The 13,941-nt window shown below is 35.6% G+C and overlaps 1 protein-coding gene across 1 annotated transcript in view; it reads left to right on the top strand.

Moving 5' to 3' along the window:
* The window catches only part of LOC124165207 (thrombospondin type-1 domain-containing protein 7A-like), a 1,035,737-nt gene that overhangs the window by 921,565 nt on the left and 100,231 nt on the right, over nt 1-13,941 (top strand). Inside the window, exons 23-25 of the mRNA XM_046542486.1 lie at nt 783-1,044; nt 2,058-2,196; nt 13,728-13,903. Of these exons, the coding sequence (XP_046398442.1) occupies nt 783-1,044; nt 2,058-2,196; nt 13,728-13,903 (577 nt within the window). The remainder of the gene's footprint in view (nt 1-782; nt 1,045-2,057; nt 2,197-13,727; nt 13,904-13,941) is intronic.

The raw sequence follows: 13,941 nt of genomic DNA, 5'->3' as shown, positions 1-13,941 counted from the left end.
AAGAAATTGCATGATGTGAGGAATTTCACTAACATATTATTAAACATTGGGTAATAAGAATAAAATCTGTACAAAAAATAAGGTTTCAGTACGTATATTTAGCTCTTTTGGAACGTAACCCCTAATTAGGAGGGAACTTACTGGTTCGACTTTCTTACATTCGGCTTTCTTACACGTTTTCAGGAACGCATTGTGTGCGAAAGTTGGGGACCGCCTGTAAACACAACAGACCCCCGATTATTCGGCTGTGGTTTATCCGGGTAGCGGATTATACATCCGTGATTGTTACTCTCGCTCAATTTTTTCCGCGATCTTTGTAAAAAAATAAAATCATCGGAATTACTGCATAAGTGCTAGGATAAACCTGGCTTATTTTTATCCGTAAGAATCCCCTTTGTAAAATGGAAGGAATTGCATGCTAGCTGCATTCATGGGATCACTGTGTTCCTATTTTCCAAGCGTCAACCGCTCTCCGCTAAAAAAATTGCGAACTGGCAAAGAAAGCTCTCATTGAGTCTGGGAAGCACTCCAAAATAAGAGAATAACTGCATAAATAATAATATATTGTTTTATTTTAGGTCAATTATGAGCATTGCAAGAAATTTAAGTGAAAGTTTGGGTTATCCATATTTTCCAATTATTTGTACCGTCTCTCCCCATCAGTAGCCATTGGGATTATTGGGAGTACACTGTATATGATGTTAGAATAATAACTGATATCTAAAGTAATAAAAATTTTGGTGACATATTAATTTCATTGCATTCAATTTTCATTCTAACAGGACTGTCAGCTGTGAGGCCGGAGTGTCATGACATAAAATTATTCCCCCTGTCTGAGAAAAGGCAGTGTCCGTGTGGTCTGTTCTCGTGGGTTCCCGATGGTCCTTGGTCTTCATGCATCCTGGACGAGGGCAAGGGCCTCAGGGATGAGACCCTTGGCCCTCGAGCAAATGGGAGGTCTCCCGCAGCTGGTCTTTGTGGAGCGGGACGAAGGTATCGCCGGAGGGAATGCAGGGATAAGGAGGGAAATTTAGTGGAACCAAGGTTGGTAGTATTCATCTCTTTTTATCTCAAAAATATTTCAACTTTTACAATAAATTTGGAAAAAACTGTTGAGTAGAGAGAACTGTTGAGAATGCTTTTAGTGCTTGGGATGATTTCAGCTGAGTCTTATTGCTCATTCAGTTCAATGGGAAGCAAACCACGAACGAGTGTCTCACAATGGGAAAAATGCAGATTAGTTTTTAATTGCTCTGAAATTTTGCTGTAAACTTTGACAAACCGTGTATTTTGCAATATATGCTCTCTTCAGTTTTTTCTAACCCCTTTTGTCTTTTTTATCAAATCATTTATAATCAATTTGGACGTTGGTGTAGAAAGGAATCACCTTAGATGCTATGAGAAAAAAATAGTTTTTCCTGATGTAATTGAATTGGCATCCAGTGTTCCTCAAGGAAGAGTAATGGACCCCCTTCTGTACATTATACTTATATGAATGTACATACAGTCGGATCCAGATTTAGCGTTTTCACATTTAATGTTTTTCTGCATTTAGTGTTTATTTTTTGGGGTCTCGTTTCATTCCATATCCAAGCAATATCAAAGCAAAATTATCCTTAATTAGCATTTCTGCATTCTGCATTTTTCCGCATTTAAGGTTGTAAAAATTTTTCCTGCACAAGATTTTTTTGCCTGATTCAATATTTTTTTGTTATGTTTGATTCAGGTGATTAAATTTTTAATTGAATTTTTTAATTAATCTTTACATTTCTGCTCAACAACAAGAAAATCCTGATGAAATTTTAGCAAGAGTCAATTGAATCTCCCACGGAATGCTTATTCATCAGCATTCTTCCACGAATGTAGCGCTGGGACCTTCAACTTGCAAGCCGGGTCATTTGTCTCCATGTGATGTTTCGCTCTCCTTCCCATCCTAACACTTTCTGTATCAAATTTGATCAAATGGAGTACAGTCATCCCTAATGATATGAATGTGTTGTTGGGTCTTGAGAGTATCATCTATGTATTTACCTGCTTGCCTTTGCAATTCTCTTCAGTTGGTGCCTTGAGGGGTCCGGAATGGAAGAGGAGCCTTGCTTAGTGCCGTGCCCAGCTGATTGTCATTTGGGGCCGTGGAGTTCGTGGGGAGCGTGCAGTGTGAAGTGTGGACCAGGAATGCAAAATCGCACAAGAGAGGTCTGTGCTTGCCAGTGTATATCATCTCCCTTAACCTCCTCCTTATCCATGATAGCTGCCTTTAAGCTTTGCATTATTCTCATGTATGTAATTAACGCATTATGCTCTTGAAATTTTTGGTATAATTTTTCCAGTCGCTAATAATCACAATGTGTTTACCTTTCCCTGGAACCTCATATTTGATTAAACAAGCTTTGAGTAATATCATTGCTACACAGAAAGAGAATGCCTTCAATCATAAACACAGTCAGATTGAATAGTATTGCAATTTAATTGAGCAATGTCCCCCTATCTTTTCAAAAATGGTATTCTCATCTTTTCAACAATATCAGAAGGATGGAAGTCTGAAATAATGCTCCTATCATTTCAAGAAAACACATTTTTGTAACACAGCTTCACAGCCAGTTTTCAAAGGTTTTTTGTTGCATTGGATAATGAAAAAACATAGTGAAACTCTTCATTTCTTTTCCACTCGAGTGGCTCACTATAGAGTTTAAGATTTTTGGTGTGAAATTTGCATTTTATCCAGGTGAAATCCTGGAGCTGGAAAGAAATTTTTTAAACCTTTGAGTGGAAAACAATATTTAAATTATCCCTCCATAATATAATACAGTAAACTCTCGATTATACGAAGCAGGATTTTACGAAGTTTTCGATTATACGAAGTGATATTGCAGTCCCAGTGAAAAGCCTATGCTAAATACATGGCGCTATTCGATTACACGAAGTTTCGATTATACGAAATGTTTTGAAATTATGAACCTCGGCTCGGTCCCCAGGAACAAATGGCTTTTGTTTATGATTCGTTTCGATGAAACTTCTCTTGTAGGAAAACAATCAATGTGGATAATAACGTTTATCTCTTTAATTCTCCGATAATGGAAGATGTTTTATCCTGTCGTTTTCTGGTTGGAACCTTGCTCCTGTCGGCATAAAAGAAGAGAGACATACTATACGAACATAGAACCTCCCACCCGGTATGAAGAATATGGTCCTGATGAAGAATAAAGTCTTTCATAGCAACGTCTGCAAAGATGATGGAGCACAGTAGCCGGACGGAGAACTCGAACAGCATTTACTTCAAATATTCGCCAGAAGATAATCATATCCTACGTAATTTACAACTGAATCTCAATCAAAATAACTAATTGAAAAGATAGCACATTCAGCTGAAAATACGGAGTAACTCGAAATAGTAACTTACGAAGGTTATTTTGGAAACGGGTTAAGGCCCTAGTTTTTCTTTTTTTTCTCGTCACTGAGTGATAGAGGGCGACATAAATGGCGGTTAGGCCCTTAGAGTATGGTTAGGCCGGCTGGCGCTAAAATTCCTTGGGTGTTGGAAACAAATATCTATCTTACGCATACTTAATAGTTGCTATTCGCTCCTAACCACAAATTTGTAACATTAAATTCTTATAATAAATTTTGCAATTCATTATATGATTATGTTTTCTAAACTGGTCGGGAATTTCTTAAGCGATCGTTGATATTGAAGTATGAACAAGAAATGGGAATTTTATGGTGGTATAGTTATTTATCAATCTTTCACAGCATAAATCGATAGCAAAAAGCCTTTTCTAAGGATTTTACCGTGAATAACCATCGAAAACATTTAAATAAGGCCACTAAAGACAAAAAAGGGCGGAGGAAACAAAAGCGAACATTTTTTCGTGACTTATGAAAAAGGTTTGAAATTACGAAAGTCAATTTTACGAAGTGCCAATTTTCCGGTCCCACTGACTTCGTATAATCGAGAGTTTACTGTAATAATATGAAACAAAAAATATTTGCAGTATAAATTGAGCTATCCATCCATGTAGAGTAGCTATTCAAGACTGTTGAGACATTCCAAGGTTTCCAGTTGCATGAGTTGTTTAGGGGCGACAGCAGTTTCAAAAACCATCTTTCATTGGTCTTTGTCTTCTGGTTGAGCGTCTGATGAGATACTTAAGTTGGATGGCTGTTCAATCTGTTTTCACCCCTTAACAAATAAGTGCCGTGAGAAAACATCACCATGAACATTTACATCACCAATGAAACAATTGTGCAAGAATTCAAATAAGCCAGTACTGTCATGCAAAGGTTCTTAAAATCCTATCTTTGGATGGTGTTCATCAAATAGCACATGACGGACGGGTTGTGTGAGGCCTCCATCACGGCCTAAACCCTTCCAAAATGTCCTCTAATGCAATTGTATTATATTTGTATTACAGGGAAAAATACGAAACTATTACAAATTTCTCCTGTAATACCTTTGTATTACAGAGAAAATACGAAAGTTTTTTACAAATTGTATTTCTCTTGCATTATTTTCGTAATACATTTGTATACCAGTTACAATACAGTTGGAAGATAATCGTACGAAACGGTATACATATAAATCGTATTTTCGTAATCGTAAATCGAAAACATCTCCATGGACATTTACATCACCAATGAAACAATTGTGCAAGAATTCAAATAAGCCAGTACTTTCATGCAAAGGTTCTTAAAATCCTATCATTGGATGGTGTTCATCAAAAGGCACATGATGGACGGATTGTGTGAGGCCTCCATCACAGCCTAAACCCTTCAACACTCAACTCCGTCCTCAGAATTGTCGTGGCAGTGTTTAGGCTTTCTGTCTTTCTCAGACATCCATAAATCCTCTTCTACTGTTTACCAGATGGGAGGCAATCCAAAAATGAAGACCAAAGGCCGTTAGTGGCAGTTCATAATCTTCATTCAGTCCCTCTTCAAATACTTGAGCTGGAAAATTGTTTGTTACATGGCTAGAAAACATTATCCCTCCCTTCTGCTTCAACAAGGGGGGTCAAGCCCCAATGCGTTAAATTAATGAATTAAATTTCTCAACTAGCAAGGACAATGGGATGTTAATTGCTATGTGTACCCATGACTTTCTAGATACAGGCAAACAGGCATTACTAAACTTACCGAACAGAGGGGTAGCCAGGAATTTTGTTCGGGGGGTTCAAAACTAGGGGGGAAAATTAAAAAAGACAGGGTATTAAGAAGAGGGTATAAAAATAATTTTAACACTTTTCCTAATCAGAAAAACTACATTTGTCAAAGAAATATTTTGTAAATTCATGATTTTTCAACATTTTGTTTTCTTTTATGAAGGAAAATAATTGTGTTTTTATATTTTGGGGGGATCCGGACCCCCTGATCCTCCCCCTGGCAACTCCACTGTTCCCGAGGATCTTTTCGTGAGGCAGTTTTCAATTCTCTCAAAAAATCTTGCAGATTATGTAGCTGCTGACACAGCTGGAATATTTAATTATACTTATAATAATGGTATTATCTATTTGAAAATGGCGTTTTCCCATTATTTTGTCATATTTTCTCTGTAATACGAAGGTATTATATGAGAAATACAATTTGTAATAGTTTCGTATTTTCTCCGTAATACGAAGGTATACAGGAGAAATACAATTTGTAAAAGTTTCGTATTTTTCCCTGTAATACAAATATAATACAATTGTATTAGAGGACATTTGACACTGTAATACGATAGGAATACAAATGGAATACAAAGAGTTCCATTTTGTAATATGATCGTATTGTGATGGTAATGCAGTTGTATTACAAATCTTGTGCTGTCTGGGATGTAGTTAAATTTATTACGTAATCCTTGTAACATTGTACTCGTGAAAGTTGATACACTCAAATATATTTCATACCCTTTAATTTTTTACTACTAATTCTGATTAGTTAAACTATTAATGTAATGATGATACCACCAATTATTGACAAAATTTTGAACTTCAAGCTTGGATCTTGCTCTAGGTACAAGATTTTTTTTAAATTTTCGCTCAACCTCACTGGACTAAAAAATCCCTGCTTGAGTCATTATAATTATCACTTCCAAACATTAAATATACCTTCCAAAAAGCATTATGTTTTCCCTTAGTTGGGTAATGAATAAATCTTTTACAGGTTTCTCTAATGGATGCAATCACTTTTTTAAATACGTGTACATTCACATAAGGGAGCAGTTACTTTTTGTAATTGAAAGGATGGAGTACATAATTATTTGAATTTTTATAATTTTGATTTTGATTTTATAATTTTGGCTTCCAACTCAAGATATGTACTGAACAAATTAGCAAATCTTGCTAAAATTGTTGTGCTCTTAGCGCTCAATATTATTAGCTGTAGTTAGTGCTGAGCAATGAATGGACTGTAATTAATGCACTAGTATGATAATTTTTTGATACCCGTAGTAATTAAAAATTTTAGAGTACCATAGATGTTTTAATATTTAGAAATTTTATTTTTGTTTTTGATTTCATTCAACATAATTTTAAATAAGCTTGTCATTTTGCACTGCTACCATTTCCCATTCTATCATTTTATTTGTGCTTGTATTGTGAAAATTGTTCCTATTTATTTATAAACCCTTTTGTGCTGAACGTTGAGCCGATGTATGTTTTTATATGCCGAAGAAGACCTAACGACGGATATAGCTGCCGTAGATTATCAACGCAAACGACCAGGTGTCGGCTCTGGCCAATGCAAGGGAAGGGAATTGACCACTGAGGTAGCAATTGTCTGATGCATTGATACCCAGCCTGAGACCCATTTTAGGCCACTCCTAGGCAATTACGGTCAACCCAAACACTCATTCATGGTCATCCTCACCGCAGGAATCCATTGCAAAGAGGTCAATGGTTTTTGCAATGATATATTTTGTTGCATACGACAATTTTTTTTATACTTTGAAATTAATTCTTCGCTTGGTCCGTGCGTAAGCGATTTTTAAACGAAATGCTAGTGTTAAAAATAGGTAACAGACTTCTGCTCACAGTCGTAGTACCTTGTGTTTAATAACTTTGTGATTATTAGCACTATAAATCTGTTTAAAATTCCACAGTGCTTAAAAAATGATAGTAATTTTCTTAGAAGAATAAGTTATTGAAAATCAAATGAAATATTTGGTTGAAAATAACACAGGTAACACAATAAGTTGACTGTGGATCCGTGCTTAGATAGGATTAGAGGGTCTAGTTCTGTGGCAGGGGTAAGGGAGAGGGTTGACTTGGGTCCCAAATCAGATGGATGAAAATGCCAGGGTAACTCTACCCCAAAAAAGAGCTCCATACAGAGAGATTTAAAATATTTTTATGCTACTCGTAGCATGGAAAACATTTTTCTCTCCTAAGCCCCGGCAGGAAAAGGTTAAACAAGGCATCAGATTTCATTTCCAATTGTATATTTTATATTTTGCTTATTATTTGCATATTTTTTATCCTAATTTTATTATTTATTTTTTTGTTTCTCTTAGGAATATGGACTGTGGGTGATCAGTTTGACTTTCTTGAGAATGGTACTTTTATGGACAACCTAAACTCAGAAACAGAGTTTTATTTTTGACATCATTCCTTTGGTAAATACTAGTTATTAATTCTTATAATTTCATTTTGTTAATATTTCAGTTACCCCTTGACTTTGCTTTTTTTTATAGTTATTCAATTCCAAGCATAGTATGTATTCTTTTATTTTACTCAGTTTTAAAAGGTGTTCAGATTGTAATTTGACTCTTTTAATTAAATCATAAATTATAAAAACTTAGTTTTATAAGCATTTACAAAGGAAGCATGGCAGGGGTCTGAATGGCCCCTTTTCATTTTCACATTATTTATCACACTTATTTCCCAGGTAGCATTTTGATGTCGGTCCAACGTCGATACGACGGCGACATAGGTCGTCTACACGTCGATCCGACGTCGGGAACCGAAGTCGGTCCATCGTCGAAATGATAACGTTTAGCCAGGCTACAGCCGACACGCAAAGCGACGTCGGACCTACATCGAACTGACTTCGGTTCGACGTCAAACCGACTTCAGCACGACAAAAAAACAACTTTGTCCCCGACATCAAACTGTTGTCGGCCCCGACGTCAAACTGACATTGGCTCGACATCAAACAGACTTCAGCCTGACACCAAACAGACTTCGGTCCGACATCAAAACGCTGTCAGCCTGACATTGGACCTTAAAGTGGCCCGACATGAAATCAACTTACGTCCGACATAGACTCGACATGAAGGCGACACAGGCCCAGCACTAGAAACTGTATCGAGGAGACATACCCCAATCTATTATTGTATGTGACATATTTATCTGAAAATAAGTCACCATTAGCTTAGGATTGAAATAACCTCGGTGCTTTTGTAGAAATAATAAAAGAAACTAGAAAGCAACATACAATCATTAAAATAATTCAGTTATGCGAAAGAAATTTGGAGCACCCTGAATTACTAGAAGCATTATCATATGTATGGAATTAGATGAAATTAAATTATTTCAACTAACTAGAAGCATAAAAGGATACAGAGTACGCAAGACGATAAATCAAGATGGAAGTTTTCTCTATCTGAAATTGATATCCAAACAGTTATCAGAGCCTCATATACCGTATATGTCTGAATAGGGCCCCCCTTTTTTTCAAAAAATGTTCGTGATAAAAGTTAAGGGGGGGCTATAATCAAACCCATTTTTTAAATTTGTTCCCAGAACTCAAGCCTCTAAATTAGGGGGGGACTGTATTCAGAGGGGGACTATATTCGGAGGAATACATTACTCATCAGAGTCCAAGTAACTACCCAGGTAGCAATCCAGTATCAGCTTGGCATAGGCTTAAGCCAACAACGAATTTCAAAATCCAAGTAACCATGCCCTCTTTTTCATTGCCTTAAGTTAAAACCTTAAAATAGAATTATATCAATACTAAGGAAAATAATTAAGTTATAAGTAAAATAATACCATTTATTAAAATTGACATTTTACAAATTAAATATGCAACTTTCAACAAAAGGAAATTGTCATCAGTCATCAATTGAAATCAACACACAAAGAATACAATAATACATACAAACAATTGTTGATATGTTACAGATATCTACAGATACAGAGACAGACTGAAATATCTTTACAGGCTAAATGTAAATAACTTTTTGAAACATTGAGATATTCAGAACTCAGCTTGTGTACACATTAATTCAAAGGTAGAACAAATATGTCGACAAAACCTTTTTGTCAAGGAAATGGAGGTCAGATTACTGCTTTGACTGGACAAAAATGTAACTCCACTTATTTGCGCTCACGTTTCAAACCTTAAATAGCCCAGAAGTTGCGGCAATTAAATAATGGAAATCCATTAAATCACTATGGGCCAAAAATCAATAAGAAAATTTATTTTTTTGCAGGAGGGTAAGTTAAATAGTAATCTAAGGAAAAAGAATTCATTTAAATCAGGGCCGATATTTGAATTAATGATACGAATATCGATAGGCACCTACATTTTAAACACTAATTAGGCTAAATCCTGAGTCTGAGAATAGTGTAGAGAAAGTACTTTCTAAGGGAGATATTTATCATTAAAATTTACAAAATTAATGCTGTGCTGAAACACCAGGCAGCCATATTGTCAGAGCTGTGACGTCATTTCGTACCGTGTTTTCAGGCATGCCAGTTTACGCCAAAGATTGGAATACATACAAAAATGCTGAGTTTGGAATGAATGCATGGATTGACTCATGAATTATATTCAACATCTGCACATCCCATCATCTTCATCTTTTCATTTGTTTATTTCTCGGTACAGTGACGACAAGAAGTCCTTATCAACTTTTCTAACTCAACCTACCTACTAGTACCTCGTAGTCGCTCTTCCATTCTCACGTTTTCAGATTTATATTGAAATAAACATTAATAGTGACCCTTAACAGTGGTGATCCTAGTAATGTCATGACTTCATTTGTGAAAACAAAGTCACTAACTAGCAGTATCCATGTCTCAAACATACGTATTTATCATATAAGTATAAAAAATAATATAAATTTTAAAAGAATATGCAAATTAAATTAAAATTCTAAGGTGAAAATGTACGTACGTGGAGCTTAAGCTAGGCAATTACTAAACCTTCCATCAAGTTCTTCATTAAATAGTAATATGAATTGGTGGATCGTCGTAACAACAACACAATAAAAACTTGTATCTTGGAAACCTATAAAAGTATGCTATGAAGAAATGCAGATAGGAAGAACCAACTTAAGAATTGTGCTAACAAATACTACAAGAAGCATATTAATACCGAATATTTCTTTCTAATTTAACGCATTCCTACAGGAATATTCCCAGCATAGTTCAGGAATATTCCCGGGATATTCTAATAGGAATTTTCCTGGGATATTTCAGGAATTTTCTTAGCGTAGTCCAGGAATATTCCCAGGATAGTCCACGAATATTCCCACCCAAGTAGCCATTGAATTCCATACAATATCTATAATATCCAACTGTAATATCCAATTTTCATCCAACAATATCGCTTAGATATTCACATAATATCCGAAGTTGCCGCCAAATGCCATCTATATAATATCCAACTTGGATATTACCTAATATCCAATTTTCATCCAATAATATTGTAAGAGTATCCACAAAATATCAAAATTAGCAAAACAAAAACTAAAAACTCTGTTCTGGTGGCAGTATGTATTTAGTAATTTATTTTATAATTTATAATCATGAAAGTACTAGTGCATCCGTTGTGTCATTTAGTGTGAGTGACAGCTTCAGCATTTAGTAGCGTTTACATGCATTTTAAAACATCCTGTCTAGGCAGTAGAGAGCGTTCATCAACATAATGTAACATGCTGGTGTGTTTTGCATTGTTCTGGCACACTGTGGGAACACTTACCAGTTAGTTTGAGACTTCCTGCTGACAATTAATTGGATAAAGAAAAAAATCAGTGAGATTTAGGTCTAACAGGGTCTACGGAGAAAATGGAAAATGCATAGTGTGCTGTTATGACTAAACAATTATATTTAACTAAATATAACACATATTTTTCCCAATGTACCACAGAATCTCAGAAATATATAAGAAATTGAAGTCATTACACACAACAAAGGCGCCAGGCCCAGATGGTATTCCACCTCTTGTGCTTAATTACTGTCAAGAGGTTTTAGCGGATCCAGAATTATTTAATCAGTCTATCCATCCAATGTAAAAAAACCAATCTTATCGCACGAGTAAATTCATTAAGCATAGTACCTAAGTTAAAAGTCAGTTCAAGAAGTAGTCAGAATTTCGATGTTAAATATAACCAGCCAAATACTTCAAAGTGTTGATAAATAATGATACCGTTAGAAATGCCTTTATTAAATATAAACAAAAAATAAAGGCCAATAGGATGAATATCAATGTTTTTGCCTGATCATCCTTCCTTAAGGTCACACGAATCCATGAAGAACCAGCTCACTTTTCTTCGTATTTCTTCATAACTGGCATTTGGAAAATTCTTCCTTACTACACCTGTGAACAATAGATAAACACTTTATTAAAATCTATTAGTGATACATCTAATTTGTCTAATTAAAGTTAGTAATTTTGTTAAAACGTAATCTCTATTCATGGGATTCTCCCTAAAGCTATATAAATACCAACATTCAACAAAGGAAATTTCGAAAAAATTCCTCATCAGTTCTGAGTTAATGGATAACTTTGAAAAAAACCTTGAAAATTCGAAGTACTAAATTGATTTAAGAATTTAAATCTTAATAAATTAAAACCAATTTGTATAAAACTAAAGACAGAAAAACCCTTTGATCTTCAACAAATATGATGACATTTTGAAGGAAGCAAAACATAATATCACTCAACAGCGAATTAAAAAAATGTAAATGACTTTAAATGACTCAATCAATAGTAAAGCCGAGAAGTTTTTCTTCACAATCCTCTCACACTACGGTGATTAAATGCGTCAAGCACAAAAATAAATTTAAGTTCAAGCAAACGCAGTGTTTTTCAATCCACGGAAGATGGATTGACTGAGTTCAGTCTCAGAAAGTGTGAGAAGGTTGAAAATATTAAGAATATGCTTCATTTAAAATAAAAAATTTTGCAATGGCAACACTTTTACTTACCCATATTCTGATGAAGGAAGCAATTAAGTAGAACTTCAGCGGTTGATAAAGTTTCGTTGGAGTAGTTTCGCCGACAGCTAACAAAACACTACAAAATTACGTGATAACGGAAGATGATTCTACGTGCTGGTGAAACAAGTAAAAGAAAAACTTAAGATCTGATAAACTTCGGCTGGCTCAATTTCGCAAACGGCGAACACAACACAGTTAACGTAACATTATTCTTGTCTTCGTTGTACGTGAAAGTTGTAATGGACCATATTGGACGCACGTGTGTATCGAAGGAAATCGACTATTTGTGAAATCGACCATCGATGGGATCGATGGTATCCACAATCGATAGGTCGAAATCACGGGCGGGAGTCAATCTTGGCATTCAAAAAATTAAGTTTCGCCTTATGACTTGAGGATTAAAACACACTGATACATATATCTCTTTTTTTGTTTCATCGCCTCAGTTAATTAAAAATCACGAGTTAAATCACATTTCGAAGAGCATTCTTCTTTATGAAACGAGGAAAATCTTTTCATGGCAGGATTTTTTAAGATTTGATTGTTTTTTGAATTAATCTGCATTTCATTGCAACCCAGGTGGACGGCGTTCTTGGGTGTTCAGAACATAAATGATAAAACATAAATAATAACCTTTGCTCAATCCTATATGTTAATTGAACAAATGTTTCGGAATAGCTCTTTTAGTACGTATAGGTACCTACTTGAAGAAAACTTTGGAGTAATGTGAATTACAAGTGTTAAAGAGATATGACAATTTATATTTGTTTTGTGTTCTTATTTATTACATCTGCACTCACATTGCTACTCGCCACGAGCCTTAAGGGGGGGAAGGGTGGGATGGCCACCCCTCCCCAGGCAACAGCGGTACAGGAACATTAAAAAAAAATGACATTCCTAGAAATACATTTTACATCATTTTGGCACTACAGATTTTACTTTAAGTAGATGCAGTGGTTATATTTCAGAACTAGATAAAATTTTTAAATAAATTTATTATTTCTCTGAGCTTTTGGGGGAATATATCCCCTCATCCCCCACATAGTCACGCCACTGAATACTTTTTCACCAAGGTTTTACCTCGACGTCGTTCCTAGGTCAGTCCAACATCGCCTTATGTCGGCTGCAGTACGCTGTGAAGCGATGTCGGTCCTACTTCGATCTGATGTCGTATATGTCGGCCGACATATACGACACCAAAACGATGTCGAACAGAAGTCGGGCCGACAAAAGATGCTACTGGGGTTGTCTGTTGATTGGCATTTTTTAAATTTTCATGACATGTGCCTTAATCTACTCATACAAACTTTGTTTGATCACAGAATCTTTTTCTGAGTGATGATTTATCTTTTGCGGTAGTATTTTGGGTGTAAGTCATTCTGCACTTGCCCTGGTTATGTGCCTGTGTTCCTTTGAAAGCTTCTACTAATGTCAACGAACTTATTCCACCTGAATAGTATGCAAGACTGACTCTGTAACCATGTTACACAAGCATCAACTAACTGATATTATATCATGATGGCTAAATTTCCTGATTTACATTTGGTAGGGATGAAGTTTTCCAATAAATGTTTCATTTCTCAGATAATTCGTCCAGAGATGAATGGAGGTCGTCCATGTGGGCCAACGCTAGAGTGGAAAGTGTGCGACAAGCCCTGTAAGCAGTTCCATTGGGTGGTTGGAGGTTGGAGTGACTGTCAGCTGATTCCCTCAGATCGAATAAGAGGTTGTGGCACAGGAGATCAATTTAGAGAAGTCAGGTAAGTTGTGTCATCCATATGATCAATGCATTGATTCG

Source organism: Ischnura elegans, chromosome 9, assembly GCF_921293095.1.
Source record: "Ischnura elegans chromosome 9, ioIscEleg1.1, whole genome shotgun sequence".
NCBI classification, from domain to species: domain Eukaryota; kingdom Metazoa; phylum Arthropoda; class Insecta; order Odonata; family Coenagrionidae; genus Ischnura; species Ischnura elegans.
This window is presented reverse-complemented; position numbering and strand designations above follow the sequence as displayed.